Source organism: Lonchura striata, chromosome 16, assembly GCF_046129695.1.
Source record: "Lonchura striata isolate bLonStr1 chromosome 16, bLonStr1.mat, whole genome shotgun sequence".
In the NCBI taxonomy this organism is placed as follows: Eukaryota; Metazoa; Chordata; class Aves; order Passeriformes; family Estrildidae; genus Lonchura; species Lonchura striata.
The window spans coordinates 17604739-17622623 of record NC_134618.1 but is presented as its reverse complement, the minus strand read 5'-3'; the positions used below and the strand labels follow the sequence as shown (position 1 = coordinate 17622623).

The 17885-nt window shown below is 40.5% G+C and overlaps 2 protein-coding genes across 4 annotated transcripts; one reads left to right on the top strand and one right to left on the bottom strand.

Annotated features, from left to right (window-relative positions):
- Positions 1-15: 15 nt before the first annotated feature.
- Positions 16-4116, top strand: TSR3 (TSR3 ribosome maturation factor). Its single transcript, XM_021543823.3, has 6 exons — positions 16-111; positions 208-424; positions 1265-1458; positions 2273-2446; positions 3805-3868; positions 3953-4116. The coding sequence occupies exons 1-6, from the start codon at positions 30-32 to the stop codon at positions 4083-4085; spliced, it is 864 nt and encodes a 287-aa protein (XP_021399498.1). The 5' UTR covers positions 16-29; the 3' UTR covers positions 4086-4116.
- A 2607-nt stretch (positions 4117-6723) lies between these two features.
- On the bottom strand, positions 6724-16715 carry UBE2I (ubiquitin conjugating enzyme E2 I). Of its 3 annotated transcripts, none has more exons than XM_021543825.3 (7): positions 16608-16715; positions 12987-13065; positions 12680-12763; positions 12160-12232; positions 10327-10436; positions 10075-10154; positions 6724-7377 (listed from the first exon to the last, which is right to left on the bottom strand). In XM_021543825.3, the coding sequence occupies exons 2-7, from the start codon at positions 13050-13052 to the stop codon at positions 7314-7316; spliced, it is 477 nt and encodes a 158-aa protein (XP_021399500.1). In that variant the 5' UTR covers positions 13053-13065; positions 16608-16715; the 3' UTR covers positions 6724-7313. The 3 variants fall into 3 exon arrangements, with proteins under 3 accessions (XP_021399500.1, XP_021399501.1, XP_021399499.2); XM_021543826.3 differs by lacking the exon at positions 16608-16715 and adding an exon at positions 16281-16409; XM_021543824.3 differs by lacking the exon at positions 16608-16715 and adding an exon at positions 15411-15916.
- Positions 16716-17885: the final 1170 nt, after the last annotated feature.

Genomic DNA, 17885 nt, shown 5'->3' with positions numbered 1-17885 from the left:
GCGGGGCGGGGTCTCGGCCGAGCGCGGCCATGGAGCGCGGCCGGCGCGCGGGCCGGCGCGGGACTCGGAGCCTCGAGACTTTCGCGGCGGAAGCGGAGGCCGCGCTGGCAGGTGCGTGAGGCGCCGCGGGACGCGGGCAAGGGAAGGGGGGTCCTGCCGAGCCGTGCCCGTCTCCGCTGGGCACTGATGCACGCCTGCTGATTTCAGCTTGCCTGGACGGCGAGAGGGCCGCGGATGGGGGCGCTCGGGAGGACAAGTTCCCCTGCCCCCTTGCCATGTGGGAGCTCGGACACTGCGATCCCAAGAAATGCACCGGGAGAAAATTAGCCCGGAAGGGGTTGCTGCGAACCCTGCGCCTCCGCCAGAGATTCCCGGGCGTCGTCCTGAGTCCGCTGGCCACGGAGTACATCTCTCCGGCTGACAGGTGGGGGCTCGATGCCTGTTCGCAAAACTGGGGCGGCGAGGGAAGTGCGGGAGGTGCAGACTGTGAGGGAGAGCCCTTGGTTCAAATACCGTCCTGATGCTGTATTAGAGAGAGCGTTTTAACCACTGATACATGGCTGAAACTCATATGGAGTAAAATTGACCTTCTTATTGCGTTACACTGATGCATGAACATGAGACAGAGTCGTTTTATCAAGTCAGCTTAACATTTTTACACAGCTAGTGTCAGATAAGGAAAGCATCTGTAGATCCCAATGAAAAATGAAAGTGCACATCCTGTAGGTTAATTTCTTCCGAGCACAGCCTTATAGCTACTGTGTTTTTTATATTTAAGTTCTTCGATTAGACAACCGAAGTTGCTGTTAACCAGAAAACTTTTTGCGGAAAATGAGAATTTTCTTCAAATGTGCCTCCAGAAATTTTATAAAATTTTATATACTTACTCAGAGAAAAGATTTGTCTCTAGAAGCAGAGAGAACCTAGCAGAGAACCTAAATCAGAACTTCGGTGTAGTTGAAGGTGTGAACATTACTATTAACCACACTTTTGTCACATTTTTAAACCTAGAATTATTCACATTTCATTTTGAAACACACGAGTAAACCTGTTTTTGCTATTTGCATGTTTGGAGGAAAACCATGCTACTGTTCCTTCTCATTGCGTCCCTGTTATAGGTTATTGGAAATTATATGGGTTTTGATTGACAAAAGCAGGTTGACATATGCAAGTTTGTTGCCAATATAAAGCAGCAGTTGGAATTCTCACTTTATCAGTATAATGGTGGTAATTTTTCAAATACAGTGGCGTTCCTTTTTTTCAGGCATGTCATTGCTCAGAGTGGAATTGCAGTCATAGATTGCTCATGGGCCAAATTAGAAGAAACTCCCTTTAAGAGAATGAGGGGGAGTCATCTGCGGTTGCTGCCTTACTTGGTGGCTGCAAATCCTGTAAACTACGGTCGGCCGTGCAAGCTGTCCTGTGTGGAAGCTTTTGCTGCAGCGTTTTGCATTGTTGGTAGGTTCAGTTTATCTGATGTGAAATATGGTGCTAGCAATTGCTACATCCTTAATAAATCAGAAGAGATGGTTTCTGACAAACTGTAATGCTGTCAGTAATGGGTCATCACTTTGACTTTGGGATCAGATTGTCTAGCCTTCTTCCAAGTGCATGTTACCAGTCACACTGAGATATCTGTCGAGTATTCCTGTCAGCTACTAGACAGGACACAAACTGATAATCCTCATTTTGTCTGGATGGTGTGTAACGTTAGAAAACCTGTTAAAAAAAAAAAAAAAAAAAAAAAAAAAAAAAAAGATGGAACATTAATCCCTAGGCAAGTTTGCCTTAATGAGAGGTAGCAGCTGGCTGTTGATAGGTTGAGGTCTGGGTAAGAACAAAAGAAATTGCCCCCTCTTGTGATGTTTTGTTCTCATCACAGAACTTTGATAAGAGAAATGCTCTACCATACTGCAGACAGATCTTATCTTCTGAAAATACTGTACGTACAACTGGCCTTGTACTGAAGGGCTGTGGGACCTAGAGCTTGAATCATTCATTGCCTGTACAAAATACTTTTATGTAGCACTCTCTAGAAGGCTATGAACTACTCTTGGATTCAGTTCTTGGATTCAATTCCGTTTCAAGTTAAACTGAAATTTGAAAATATCTGTAGTCTTTCCAAAAGTTTTAATCCTTGAACACTGAAAGAAACACTGGCAAAACATTTTTATCTTGTATTGACATAAATGCACATACTGAACTAGAAACACGTAAGCCGAGTGAAATCTCAGAGTAAAGAAGAAAACTGATAATATATTTTCTGTTTCAGGATTCCCAGATCTAGCCACCATTCTTCTAAGGAAATTTAAATGGGGTAAGGCATTTATTGACCTGAACAAAAATCTCTTGGAAAAATATGCAGCCTGTCATTGCCAGGATGACATGCTAATCATTGAGAAGGACTTTTTAGCCCACGTCCAAGAAAAAAAAGACGAAGAAGTAGGTAAGAGAAAAACAGAGAAACACTACACATGCCCTTTTTGTAACTAGTTTCTTCACAGTCTTTGCATTAAATCTCATAAAAATATTAGAAAGGTGGAAAGTAAGTGCTTTGCTGATACGTGTTCTGTCTTTATACTATGCTAAGTGTACCTGTTTGCCCATTTTTTTCAACTCAAATAGGGTGAAAATAACTAAAGCAATTTAATGCATAGAGTATTCACAGCTGAATCATAAAGCAGTTACCCTTATTCGGCTAACCAAATTGAAAAACATGGGAGCAATAAGAAAATACGATACTTCCTTGTTTTTTATACAGATGTTAAAAGCAGAGTATGAGTAAAAAGACTAGTAACTGAGAAGGAACTATGAGAGAAATATAGGCATACAGTCAGACAGTAGGTTAGTTATACAAAAATCTAAGAAGGACCTTTAATAGACATATTTATATAATCCTCAATCAAGATTTTTAAAATCAGATCTATAAAGATAACTAAAATGATTTATAATAAGTACAAGTAGTTTATTTCCAAAGTCTTCCAGTATTTTATTGCAATCCCAGTATTTCAGGCTGTATTCGCCAGTGAGTGCTTGGTCTCATTCAAGACAGCGCAAAGAAAGGCAAATAATCAAGAACATATGAAAAGGGATTATCCTAATTAACATTTTCCTTTCATTATGATTAAGCCCTTAAAATAGGCAAGGTGCTCATACTGTAAGAAGATGGTCAATAGCCTTCACTTGCTCTAAACCTTTATCTCTTTGCCATGATACTGAATTAAACCATCCTCTTGGTGGAAGCCTAACTAGTTAGATTAAACTGAAGACAGCTCTTAAGAGGCAACACAGCTATGCCACTTACAGCACACTTCCACCTACATTCCTATGTATTTTCTGGTTGAACTGCAGAACCAAGATTTGTTTGACTTTTCTCATAGTTCTTCCCAGCTACTTCAGCCAAAGTAAGCCCAGCCCTACCCTTACTCAGCAAGAGCTAAACCTGGACGGCTGTAATTCACTTCTCAGTAGACATCAGCTAACTAGATAACTGTTTTAGAACTTAATCCATGTTGTCTTACCCAAAGCCTTAGAAACCTACTTATACAATCTGACCACCTCTAAAGAGCTACAGAACCCCTTGCAGGGGGTGAGGGAAGAGTGAAAAGCCTAGACTGGGCAGGCAGGACTTCAGTTATTTTCTCATCTCCCCCAGTTTCTCCTCAAACAACTATGGCCAACTTCTAAGATATATGAACTAGCCTTTCTGTGCCTTTCCCTCCCTGCCATTAATCTATGAAAATGAAGGAAGACCATTATGAAAATGCTTTTTTCATCTTCTGCAGTTTTTCCTTCTTTTTCCAGATCCATTTGATGTTGACTTAGAAAAAGAATTTTCTAATCCCAACAGGCCAGTCAATTCCTCACGGTAATGGAATTTAATTTAAGTTTAAATAATAGTTTTACTTACTGTAAGTTATTTTGCTTTTATAATGTTGAAAAATGTTTCCAGTCTAGCACAAAGGAAGGAAGACTCTGAGGAGGACAGCGTGAGCAGTCCAGATGACGCCACTGAAAGCAGTGAAAACAATGATGAGAGCAGTCCAGAAGAAATAAAAATCCCCAACTATCCCAAAGATTTGTAACACCTTGTATAAAGAAGTTTTCTTGTGAATACTTGAGTGTGTCTTGTTCACCTGTTTGGTGCTTAGCAAACCTCTGTCTCTCTGCAGGTTTGTAGGTATTTTATGCATGAGGGCTCTAGGTTATTTAATTTTTAGGTAAGTATGGAACATTATTTTGTAAGGAGTTTGAAGCTTAGTTACAAGTTAAAAAATAACACAGTATTCCAATCAATCTGTCTGGAAAGTTGTTTATAGGGGATTATTTTTAACTAATAGTATATTAGGTAAACTTTCTTAACTTCTGGTCTATATTTCAGCAGGAGAACATGACTAAGCTATTGCCCTGTTCATGGTACCTACCACATAGGGAGTCTCTGACTTTTTGCAGTCTTGAACCTGCCATATGTATTTCAACTACTTCATCTATTTAGAATAAACTGAGCTAAGCCTGAAAGGAAAAAATGCTTCTTGGAATTGCTTTAACATTTCAGTATGCCTTTTCGGTTACTTTAATTGCTCATTTTATTTACCCAGATAAAGTCCTAAGCAACAACACAGTGTTTTTGGCACTTCATATTCAGAACTGTACTGTGAAATTTCACATCACAGGTTTATCAGTGCTATCTCTGTGTATTTTTATCACTCCAAGTGGCACTGTACCAAGTAAGAAATACACATTGTCTGGTCCTTAAAGCTTTGTAACACTCACACCAGCACTAATATCTTAGGTTACTTTTCCCTATGCCTGCCTGTTTGTATAGTGAAAATGAGCTGTTACCAGTTGTTTTCTATACATTTAAATACAGTACTCTTTGGAGTTTCAAGCACCCAACTGAAACCTAAACTTTAGTGATCCTTCAGTAATATTGGCAATACTAAGGACAATTCGTAGACTCACCTTCACAAACCAAAGTTCTTCACATCACAGGACTTTCTCCTATTGTCCCTCTACTACTTAGAGGGATTAAATACTAGTGCTACTGGAGCTAGAGCTGGGAGTAACAGCAGCAGTTTGGGTGGTACCAATACTCAATTTCCCTTTTAAAAACAAGAAGCACAAGTGAATTAATTCTACAAGGAGACTTTCCCTTTGATTTGGTTTTCTCAATAACCTGCCCACCCATATGAAATCTGTCTCAAATGTGCTGCTTTAGCAAGGATTTCTTACACAGTGATAAGAAAGCAATTCAACGTAACTTTTCAAAGCCTAAAAACCGTGTGAACATGTATCATGGGGTGACATTATGATGCTGGTATCCCCAGTCGTGTGTTCTGTTTATATTTGATACTATGTTCTGTGCTTTCAGAACTGACTCTGAAAGTGAAGGTTTGTTTTGTCTTGTTATCAGCTGGTTCACCTCCCACCATGGTCTGTTGTCTAGAAGAGGCTAGTGCTGGCTGGCTTGCTTTTGCTTTGCTTGCTGGTTTTCACTTGCTTGCTTCTGCCTTTGGTTCCTAGATAGTTTAGCTAAGCAGTCCAATTTTTTCCCTGGACTGTTTTTTTTTCCTTTCCCTTTCCTGAATGTCATTCCAACCTGCTCCGGACTGGGACCTGGGAAACACCGAGGAACACCGAGAGCCTGCGCTCTGTGATCTGCAGCAGCCATCCCCAGTGCAGGAGAGCAATGCCTAGTGCCCAGACCCGGGCGATCATTCCCAAGAGAGACTTTCTGGATTTGTCATCTCTTCAGAGTGGTGAGTTTTGTTGTCATCTGGTGGTGTTAATTTTTTTTGTGCTGGGGAGTGTTTTGTTTGTTAAATAAACAGATTCTGTTCCACTTCTGCCCAAGAAAATTCTTCCCGAACCCAGTGGGTGGGGAGGGGGAGCGGGGGTTTGTTTTCTGGGGGCTTCCAGAGGTTTTTCTCCCAAATTTGCCCTAAACTAGGACAACATGTCAGCTATTCCAATTTGGGGGAATACTTTTATATTATAAAGCTGTAGTGATCAAATGCAGACAAGCAAAATACATCTGGGAACAGAGCTGTGTAATTAACTTAAGTGCTGAGCTGTAGGCCTTCTTTTTCATAAACTCACTGAAGAAGCCAAGCTCGGATGGAACAAAGCTTTCCACGTTTTTTTTGTTTTGCAGAATAATTTTGACTTAAAAATATAATTTAAAAAGCAGTGAAAGTTTAATGGAGGGTGTATCAGCTTGACATACATGAAAACAACTTACATAATTTAACAGATTTCCTTTACAGAAGGAAACTGTAATTGCACAGGGCACATGCTTTCCCTTATAAGCTGTATGCATTAATATATGGAAAGAGGCAAGAAATTGTTTCTGATAAACAGGCTCCATTAAAAATCCTCAGCATTCCTTGGACAACTTCTATTGTTGTTCGTATCAGTCTAAAGCTCACAATTTTATATTAACATGGTCACACCAGTATGCTGATCCCATTATACACAGTAAGCAGTTGATCTCTGCTTGAAGAACTGATCAGAATTGACTTGCTGCGTTTACCATACATGGTCCGAGGACGAGCCGCATACGCGCTCCGGGTCACGGATAGGCAAAACAAATGAAGGCAACATCTAAACTAAAGGCGAACGCAGCATCACATGCCTTGAACAGAACTTGCACTGAATTGTATTCAGAGCCGTTTAAATGGCAGCCTTTTAATAATTTTAATGAAGATAAATGAAACAAAGCCCTTTATATAAACAGTTTATTTACTCTAAACAGCAACACAGACAGAATGTCATATAAACACAAAGAAAGTGATGCAGAATAAGGATGCTGGCTAACTTTGGATCTCAGAGGCTCTTAAGCAATAACAACCTAGTTTCTGAAAGATAGAAAAAACAAATTCAGGGAGGGAAGGGGGTGGAGGGCATGATTTTTTTTCATACAGCCAGAGGCTAAATATAGTTCTAACATTTTAAAGCATGCCTGCATCAGATAGCAAAGTAACTAGAGATACTAGTGAATTTGTAGAAGTATAAAAGTTTATAATTTTACAGCAGTTGAAATACTGACATCAATATTAAAATAAAAGCAAGTTTTACATAACAATCAAAAATACAAAAGACTGAAGGAAGAGACCCTGTATGAAAAAACTGGGGGCAATTCAGCAAATTTAGAACTGTATACAACTGGCAAATATGGAAAATGGCACACATACAACCCCCTCCCCTTATGTGGATATTAATTGTACATAGCAACATTACATTTTGCAAAAGTTTTGTAAACAAGTTCTTGCCAAACCAATCCCTTCCTTTTTAAGATGCTGTGTGACAAATGCTTATGATGGTGCAAACTTCTTGGCTTGTGCTCGAACCCTCTTTTCATATTCCACTCTGTTTTGGCTGAAAAGAGAAAGTGTAATTATAGCTGGAGAAATCAAGAGGCTGTATTACAGAGTTAGTTTCATAATGAAGAGAAACAGAAGTCATTGCTGAAGGCAAACCCTTTTGATAGCCATTCATGGAACACTACAATAAAGATTTTCTGGACAAGTATGGTACTGTTCAACTAGTTATTTCATCACCTGTTGTCAAATGATCGCACTGACTTTGTACTGTACCAGTCTATTTGAAGAGGTTTGCACCTGCTCTTCTCAAGACCAACTATACCTCATGTGCAAACATTCCCTGATTCATCTTAAGTTTTCTGCTCCCCACTCACATTAAGACCTGAGGTCATTAATAACAAATTCCAGTACCTTAACAGTACAAAGTGAGGAGAGCAGTTCACTAACAGCTGGTGGACTGCATATGGTTTTAAATTATCATCGTTACTGCTTTGGAGAGAGAATGGAAACAATCCTAAGAAACAGGAAAATTATAATGGTGTGGTAATTTCAGCCTTTATCTCTACAGACCCTGACTCACAGATTTAGGTTTATCCTAATCTTCAGCTGGGAGAAAAAAAGCTAGCTCAACACAGCTAAGTGTAGCATAGTTACTACTGATGAGTGAATTATGTCCAGTCACTAAGTCTCATACTCAAGATGTAAAAGGGCAAGTTCTTCTGTTTTCTGTTCTTGTGCCAGCAATGGATAGTAGCAGCAATATTCATTTATAGTAAAGCATTCATTTACATTCAGTTGTCCATTCTGTATTAGCTGTCAGAAGTGTGAGTTGAGCTAAACAAAAATTTGTAACCATTACTCTTCTGCCAGAAATAGTTTAGAGTGACTAGATTTTGCAGACAGCTTTGCAGTAAATTTAACTCACTTTCAGCTATGAAGGCTTGCTGCAGTGAAAAAAAAAAAAAAAAGGCAGCAAGAAGAAGAAATGAAGCAGCAGAAAGAAGAAATGAAAACAATTTTGACCAACTGGGGTCACAATTGCTAGCAAAGAGACTGAAGATATTCTCTTCTCATGAAGAGATTTACAAACTTTAGTCCACATTTTTTCCTCTAAGTTATATTGCACTGCCACCTGAGAACATAGCCTAGCTTTTAAGTCTGGCACCCATAGAATTCACACAGAAGAATGCTGTCCATAGCAGACCCTGAATGCCTACAGCAAAGAGGAGGAAGTAGGCTAGCACCTTAGGAGTGCTAAAGTTACTGAACGACAGTACCAAAGGAATCTTGAGAATATGTGTTCTCATTCTGAATGTTAATTCTTGAAAGTTTAACAGCTTGACTAAAAGACATCTATGTAAACAATGGTGCATCTTCTGCAGTATTTATCAACTATGCCAACATTACAGATGCATGCACAATGGTGCTCTGTTTAACTTCTACCATATATACAGTAAGCAGCAAGAGAGGCACACTCTCAGACTGCAGAATAGTAACCCATCTGAAATACTCTGCAAGTCCAAGAGACAAGAAAAGCATAAATGGGAAACTATACATACTTGAAATAACAAAAATCCTGTAATATTTTAAATTAAACATTTTTCCCCCTGGAAGCACTTTAAACAGAAACAAGACTAGCCAAGACTGGTTTTGTACATACATGGATGTGGGAGGTGATTAAGAAAAATAAAACACTGACTATCTACACATGTACAGAAGTATATTATTGAGGCCTTCTTCATCATTCCTGGTTCCTACAACTGTGGCCACTTAACCATCTTCCATATGCACTCAACTACATCAAGCCTTCAGTAAGTACTTTAAAAAATAACACTGAGTGAAACAATTAAATGCAAAAAACACTACCCATCCCTATGTTTCCTTTTCACTGGGTCCCTATAACAAACCATATTTAACATAGCTTGCAAGTGCACTCACATAAAATGTTATTTTTCAAGTCTGGCTCTCTCCTGGAGGCCTCTTCTGTCCAGAACTGTAATTCCACAATTCCATCTTGGTTACTATTTCAGTAGCTACCACTGCCAAAAGCATTTGTTTAAAATGTTTTGCTTCCCTAAAGATTATAGAACAGATATCCATTTTTAATGGTGGGAAAACCTTTAAGACTAAGCCTAAAAAAAAAACAAACCAAAAAAACACAACGCAAACAAACCCAAAACGTCTCTTCAGCTCACAAATTATCCCCTTTCCTATCAATGCAAACTTCATTCTGCTAATTTCAACCTACTCTTTTGGAAGCTGTAGTTTTCCCAAAATGCCATGTTTCCTACAGTGACCACAGCTCTCCTCTGTCCTTCAGGCACAAGTTCTTACAGGTATGCACTACTGGGCAGAAGTAAGTTACTCCTGTAGTGGCAAATGTGACTTGTCACCTAATTCAGTCTCCTCTCCTCTTCTCCTGCTCTCTCTTCTCCCATTACACCACATTGTTACTATTGGCCTTTAAGGGAAAGGACTCTGTGTTAGGCTAGAACCAGGATGAAAATCATGATATAAGGAGTCTTCACACCTTACTGCTTTTGCTTTGTTATTAAAAGCTCCACTAGCCTAACAGCCATGAAGCTACCATTTTGTTCAAGTTTAGCACAATCTAGGCATCTCCACAGAATACAGTAATGAAGGCAAGAGAATTCCCCATGTCATTTGTAAAAACATTTGCATGTTATACTACAAATAACAGACACCTGTAGGCAATATGACAGCTTTCAGGCTCATACGCAAAGACACTTACCAGTAAATTGTGTAAGCCTCTGCTTGAGCTGGGTCTTGAATATTTGGTTCATTTAGAAGTTCTTGTATGCCTAACAAGATCTATGGAAAAAGGAATAGATGTAACAGGCATATATTATGGGTATTACTAATAGAGTTTCAGTGAAAAACCCTTAGAAACCAATTTAGGTACACCGAGTGAACATCTTATATTTTCATCAGATAAGCAAGCAAAGCAAAAGTATTAAGAATATGTCTAAGTACAACTACTGACCTGTTTAATTGTGATTGCTGGCCGCCAGTCCTTATCCTCCTCTAAGATGGAGAGACACACGGTGCCTGAAGGATACACATTTGGGTGGAATAACGGTGGTTCAAATTTACCTGATAAAGAAGAGGAAATTACTTGCATACAGTGCTAAGAGGAAGATCAGAGAATTGGGTTAGATCAGTTGGGGGAAAACAAAACCCAAAAATCCCCAAACCAACACTAGCAAAAGACCCCCAGATAAAACCCCACTAGTTTCTGGAGCTATAAATACCAGTTTTCTTCTTGACTCAGCCCACACCCAAAACAGAAACTGCATCACATCCGTGATATCAATCCAGGCGATACAATTTTGTCTTTCTGACTGGTAATCTTTTGGTCTAGGAATGGAAATGGACTAAGAAATTCCTAATAGCTTTGTGATAAAGACCTTTTAAAAACAATTCTGTCTTTTCAGCTTTACATACTACTACGTAAAGGAAAGACACTACCCTTCACTCATCTTTTCTCTCCTCACTTTAAAATAATGGAAGTTTCACACAAGGAAGGCTTAAGTTCTTAGCATTTTCTTTCAGTTTCGTATTTTCCTAATATACAGGAAAATATGAAACTGAAAAAATTAAGATGCACTAAACAAAAGGAACCAAGTTTAAATTACAAGACTAACTGAAGGCTTGTACAGCTTTCCTTTTGCCATTCAATCTATATTCTGGCACTGCTTTTAACCTTTACAGGCCTTAAATGCAACAGCTAGCATCTTCAGTAAAGTAATGAACACTCCTTTTACAATACATGAAATATCTACATATTAGTGCAGTTTTCTCATCCCTCTGACATTGCAAATATTCAAAAGATGTAACAGTCTTGCTGCCCTATGAAGTTCAGTAGTACTTCAGAAGCTGAACTGGTAGGGAGTTTTATCAGTCACATATGCATCTTCTTTTAAGGCACAACAATTCCTTTAACACTGTCAGGATGTGAAAACTGGCATTTTTCAAGGAAATAATGTGAAACGTTTTCAGTCACAAGAAATGTTTGCCCCTGTGTTACATGTATTTATTTAGGTGGTATCAAAGAAAAGGAGTCGCCAGGAGCTGATAGAGCTGAAATATGCTAATGTGATGAGAGATGAATTGCTGTCCAAAGAGCAATTGTAATGACTGTCATTGATTTGAGAAGGTAGCCAATTCAAGAACCAAGAAACCATGCAATGCAATAGATGTTTTTAAGTTTCTATAATAGGTGAAGTTTGAGATGATATAAGGAAAATTCAGTTCAAAAACTTAAGGAAACTAGGTATCTGAAGATCTACTAAGATACAGTATACATACACAGTATGTATACTGTATGCTATACACAGTAGCAGAAAAAGAACAGATTAGTATTTTAGAGCAAGTTGATTAAAAGGTTCAAGTTAGAGACCCCTTTTTTCCAAGTTCCTGTCTTCTGAGTTCTCAGCTTAGAAGATGAACTTAACAGTAAGAATATAGGGATTTGTCTAAGTGTGCCTACATATTAGTTTCCAAGGACAGCTGATAATGAAGTGAGCATTTCAAGTGATGCTTTTGTCAGACTTTGAGGGAACCTACACACCAATCTCCCTCCCCTCCCAGTTCTGATATATTGAGCACTTAGCTGATTTAGTCACAGCTTTCTTTGATGAACTGCAAGTGGGCAGGGAAAAAAGAAAACGCAATGTGCATTAAAAAAAAAAACAACAAAACAAAAATCAAACAAAACTGTAAGAAAGTAATAACCATTTGTAAGAACCTCATGGATTAATTAAACACTGTTCTAATAACCCTGTGGTTTTTAATTACCTGTGGTAATTTTACTTACATTTTGGGGGTGAAGAAGGGTAGTCATCCTTGAAAAGCATCCGTAGTTTAAATAAGCCTCCTTCCCATGGTGTCTATCAAGAGTTAATGTAGAATTTTGGTTACAGCAAGGAAAAGTCAAAATTGTGGAAAAAAGCTTACAAAGAATACTGTTTCTCAGGCAAAGCACAGAACATTCTTCTACACAGAGAAAATAGCTGTCTTGCACTGTACCACACTGTCTAGACTATGGTAAACTATTCTACCTATAGAAGAAGCTGAAGTGGAAAGGAAGGGGTTTCTTTCTTCAGCTAGTAAGAGATGCCAACTCATCAACACAGCCAGGGTCATCACCAGTAATTCCATATAAAAGTAAAATTTTCACCCTAGTCCACAGCACTTTTAATTTTAAAGTAGCAGTAGGATACAAACTTCTTTATCAAATGATACATAATGTAAATTCTCAATTGTCAGTATAGTGCATAATCAACTTATGTTACTTTTCACCATAAATGAGAAATCAGGAGAACAGTAAGTCTTACCCCTTTCTTTCCTGGAATAGCACATTCCCAGTTCATTAGATTCATTGTGCCGTCTGGATTTTTTGTAGGTACTGCTACAAATCCCTGAATCAAAGCAAAAAGACATGGTGAGGATTTTACAAGATGTACTTAAAATACTTCATAAAATATTTTATCTTTACACAAAGTTACTTCTTTTTGCACTACTTTTTTTTTCAATTTAAAAATAATTATTTTAATTTAAAAAAAAATCCTATCAGGGTAATGAAAAAATCATCACCAGAACACTGAAACAATTGCAGTCAGATTTGGTGGCTTTGGTACTTACAAACGGATGATCTTTTCTCCAGGCTTTTCTCTCCTGTGCAAGTCTGCTAAGAGCTATGCCAGACATATTCAGAGTCCCTCTGAAACAAAAGTAATTGCTGTTAGCATATACTTTAACTTATAGCATAAACAATGCATTATGTGTTTATAAGCCCCTGCTCACTCAAGAGTAATTTTGACCTCTCATTTTCACTTCAATAACCTAGCCACATGTTTCTCACAGCTGGCAGAATTTATCATCAGGAATAACATCAAATTTCCCTATGCCATCAAGTTCTTAGTTACTGGACATGACCTACAAAATTCCATTCTTACCTTATTGTTTTATATTTGAACCCCATCTTCGAAGAAACTTTGACAGTAGTTTGACAATAGAAACAGTATTAGTAATGGAAAAAGTGTGCAGACTTCCTACTTGTGCAAATGACACACTCTTTATCTCCCTCCTACACCACATGCAATATGGCAAGTTTCTTCTGTAGGCAAACACCTGTATTACTCCCATTTCTGCAAATGGGAATAAGAAATACTACTTTTTGGGTAAATTCCCATTGAAAGCCAGTATTCCCCACAAAAGCAACAGGGGCATAGAATTTAACAAAGTCATCTCAGTTTTGCAGTGATGCTGCTATAAAACTTCTAGACAACATCAGGAACAGGCAGCAACTTAGCTAAGGAAGAGCCAGCAGCTCATTGCACAAGACAGATTTTCAATTCCAGTATAAACTGAAGACTATTTCTGAACCTTCACGGCCTTAGTAATAGCCAAGCATGGTAACCACCATAATAAACCTTTTTGACAGCAGAATAGTAGAATGCTTCCACTTGAGCTCACAGAGTGACTCTCAGCAGTGTTACCACTCTATTAAAACAAACCCTTATACACTGGTTAAGGATTATGCAAAATTTCACAACCTCTCAATATGTTGATTATTTATAAGAAGTACTGCAGTCTACTACTATTATAAGCATATGAATTGTAGAACTTTAAGCAGCTTATGCAGTTCCTAGAACAATATCTATTTTAAATCTGTTCTCCAACCTTTTAAGACTGTTTTGCCTAGATGGCCATATTCCCTAATTCACTTTCAAAGTAGCAACTAAATTAATGTCAGATAAAGCTTTTTAAAAGGGACAATTCACACTCAGTGGACATGCACACACACAAAAATATTCCTATGTTCAGTCTGATTTTCCTCCAGTAGTCCCAACACATCCACCTCTGTATTAATTATGGCAGAAGACTTGCAGGACTTAGGGAATGTGTACACATGACTTCAGATTTTAGTCTGCTCACAAGCTGGAGATGCAGAGCCATTGAAAAAAATACCAGTAGAACTGAAAAAAAACCCAAGAAACCAAAGACAACAAAAATCCTCTCCCTTAACCAAATTATACAGGCTGCAAGTTTTACTATGTCATGAGCAAGTTTTAATATGTTGTAAGAGATGTAAATGAACTGAATGTACAGCAGAATTTCAGCTGTGCCTTTGGTACCTGGTAGTCCACTGTACCAATACTAACTTTCCCATCACAGGCATATTTGCTTATAAACCATCCAAATATTCCCACATAGTTCACCAAACTCAGCTACCTTTTCTGCCAAAAAAATGCATTACAGGATGCTTTCAAATATATTTATTCCATTTCCTGTGGCTAACAGCCAATTAATTACAACATGAACCTCAAGGGAAACGCCAGTTTCTCACTGGGTAAATAAGCAGCGGATCTTCTGCAGAACATCAGTAACCCAGTAACTTTTTGAGTAATTGAAAAAAAAAAAAAAATCCCGAGTACTTGCTTTTCTTACACACTATACTGTGCCTTAGTACAATAAAGGTTTTTCTAATGGTCTACAAATAACTTTCCAAATCTTGAGGCATTAGACTTAGTTAAGCACTGAAAAATTTCAGCATGTATGACAGACAACAAGCTTCACATATATGGTTTCCATAGACTTCAGTTACACTGACGAGCAGCTAAAACCTCATCAGTCTAACAGAAAATAAAGATTAAACAAGACTGAAAGCTCATTTCACAAACTAAGATCCCATTAGTTAAGCATCCCTTCACAAGCTAACTGGCAATATAAACTCTCTATATCCCAATCTATTTATGTACTACATTAACAGAAAGAATTTTACACCAGAGGAAGTCTATTCAATTCTATTTTGTGGCACATGCCATGAAAGTCAAAGAGACCACTCTTCACGTTTTGAGTTGAATCCCCCAAATTCACCCCTGCCATTAAGAGGTAGTAATGTCCCTTTTACTGCCATCAACTCAGAAAGTTAACAGAAACTTCCAAATTTACTCAATAGCTTGCCTTTGCTGCTGCTACTGCCTATTTTAAAAAAAGGACGAAATAAAATCATCACGCTTATCATAAATGCAAATTTTTGTGTCCCATTACAGAATATCTTACCCATTTACACTCTCCGATGAGGTGGAATAACCTACTTTCAGACACAAAACGCACATCTCGCAAGGAATCGTTCCTGTGCCACAAACAACTCTCTAAATACATCAACAATATGCTCTTTGAGGTTCAAGAACTTTCAGTACGACTTATTGATTCCAAGCAGCAAGAAAAAAAGTCCCCAAAACGTTAAGATTGCTAGCCTCATTTTTTACTTTGCAGGTTAAATACTGACATAGAAAGTCAGTATTATCGAAATAGTTTGCCCCGAACTATTGCAACTTTATTTTTCAGAAGGGTGGAGAAAGCCACGGTCTAAGCTTTAGTCAAAGCACGCTAACTCTGGACTAGGATAGAAAGTCTCCTCTGCTTGCGGCAAGAAAGGTAGAAGAGGCCGAGCGGCGACCGGAGTCGCTCATTAAACAACAGAAGATGCCGCGCGGCGATGGGCTCGGTGTTCGACGGCCAAGTGAGCGGACAGGGCCGAGGCCCGCCCGCCACCACCGAGGGCCGCCGGTCCCGTCGGCCCCGCGAGGGGCCGAGGCAGCGCCCAAGGCCTGCACGGGGCACCGCGGGCCCGCCCGCCGCTCCCGGGCAGCCACCCGGCGGGGCGGGACGGACCGCGCAGACCGAGCGGCTCCACGCCCCGCTCGGCGACCTCCGCCCGCCACCGCCAAGAGCTGCGAGCCGCTCGGAACCTCCGGCGGGCAGCGCCGCGCCGCGCCGGCCGGCCCGGCCACAAGGCAGCAGTCGCCAGGCCCGCACGTCCATCCGCCGCTCCCGTCCCGTCCCGCCGTAGGCGGGGGGCGCCCGCCCGGCCCGGCCCCGCTCCCCGACCCCGGGGCCGCCGCGGCCCCACTCCCGGGCGGGCCTCACCGAGAGCCGCCGCCGCCGCGCGTGTCCCGGATCGAGGCCGCGTCAGTGACCCGGATGTTCCCGCTCCCGCCGCTTTGTCTCCACTCCGGAGTTTCCCTCCCTCTCGCCTCGCCGACGAGCGCGAAAGCGCTATTCTGTCCCTCGGCCCGATCCGTCTGTGATCCCATCGTCACGCTTTGCGCATCCTCACGACACAGGACCCAGAGGTGCCCCCAGCAGTGCCTGAGTACGGAACACTAGAAACCCCTCCGCAGGGCTACACCGAAGCCGAGCACCTCCCGTGCCTTCCGCTGCCCCGCTCCGGCCGAGAGCCGAATCAACCTTTACCTCTGGCGCTCCGGGAGCCGCCTGTCGCTTCCGAAGGCCTGGTGTGTCGCCGGCGCGCTCGGGTCTGCGGGCCGCGCTCCAGCCGGGCCGAGCCCCGCCCCTGCCCGGCCGGGCCCGCGGGGCGGGGCCGCGGCTCCCGCGGCACTCCCGCGGCGGCGGCCGGGCCCGGCGGCCTATCGGAGCCGGCAGCCGCTCGGGGGCGGGCTGCGTTCGCCTCCGGCCCGCGCTGCTTTCGCTGACCTTTACGGGATTTCTGACCTGGGTTTGGTTTCCTTGGCGGGGGACGAGTGGGAGGGATGTTGTTTGGGTTTCTAAGAACACATTTTAAATGGCAAGTGGAGTATGAATCACATTCTATTCCCATCTTGAACTTGTCTTTCTTAATGAAACTGAGGAATTTTTAGTCCTGAAATCGCTGCCTTGTGCTAGTCTGTATCAATGTTACTTGAAAGATGTTCTATGTAGTATTAATGCTCAAAATGGTTTCTTCAGAAGTCTAGGATTGACTATTTCAATAAATAATCACCTGGATTCCAATCAGCCCTAATCAAAATCTTCAGCAAAGATCACTCTACCTAAGAAACCTTTCAACAGGGGCAAATGCACACTGTAGACCAGGATAAATACATACTCCCCTGTGTAACTTTCCACACAGTGACATGAAAAGCAGTGGAAACTGTCAACACCTGGCTTGCAGGACCTCTCTCACGAAATTGTACACATTACAGTCTCTGAGAATGTCACATACATGTGTGTATGACTTATGAGGCAAGAGTTCAGCACACTGAAAGATGAACAGCACCCAAAACGGTGAATTTGCAGGATCATTTTCATCTTTTTGAAGTGAAACTTCTCACTGAAATGAAAACTAGTGCCAAATGAACCCTAGATGTTATAAAAGATCAAAACAGGTTGCTAATGACTAAGTTGTTTATGTCCCCTTTATAACCTGGTTTCTAGTTCAGGGTAGACACTTGTCTCTTTTGTGCTCTCATTTTTCCTAAATGGCGAAAACACAGCAACAGGTATATAGAATATGAATTTGGATTGAAAGTCGTGCTGGCTGACTCTAAAATATAAATATTTTTAGTAGGACAGTCTGATGAAAATACAGGTGCACACACTGATTACTTAATTACTGTAATTGCTATACTTGATTACTACAGCAGTGTTTGTTCTTAGCACTTATTTTAGTAAAATTCAAATGCAATTAAATGCAGCAAAACAGTTTAGTAAAATTAGAATTTTACTGATGTTGCTGAATATACAAGGAAATAA

Coding starts and splice junctions, on each gene's coding strand:
- UBE2I (XM_021543824.3), bottom strand. CDS start 15,466: ATGTGCGTTTTGTGTCTGAAAGTAGGTTATTCCACCTCATCGGAGAGT. Junction 10,437..12,159: donor CCCTTCTTCACCCCCAAAAT/GTAAGTAAAATT, acceptor CTTCTTTATCAG/GTAAATTTGAACCACCGTTA. Junction 10,155..10,326: donor CAGCAATCACAATTAAACAG/GTCAGTAGTTGT, acceptor CTTTTTCCATAG/ATCTTGTTAGGCATACAAGA.
- TSR3 (XM_021543823.3), top strand. CDS start 30: ATGGAGCGCGGCCGGCGCGCGGGCCGGCGCGGGACTCGGAGCCTCGAG. Junction 1,459..2,272: donor TGCAGCGTTTTGCATTGTTG/GTAGGTTCAGTT, acceptor TTTCTGTTTCAG/GATTCCCAGATCTAGCCACC. Junction 3,869..3,952: donor AGGCCAGTCAATTCCTCACG/GTAATGGAATTT, acceptor AAATGTTTCCAG/TCTAGCACAAAGGAAGGAAG.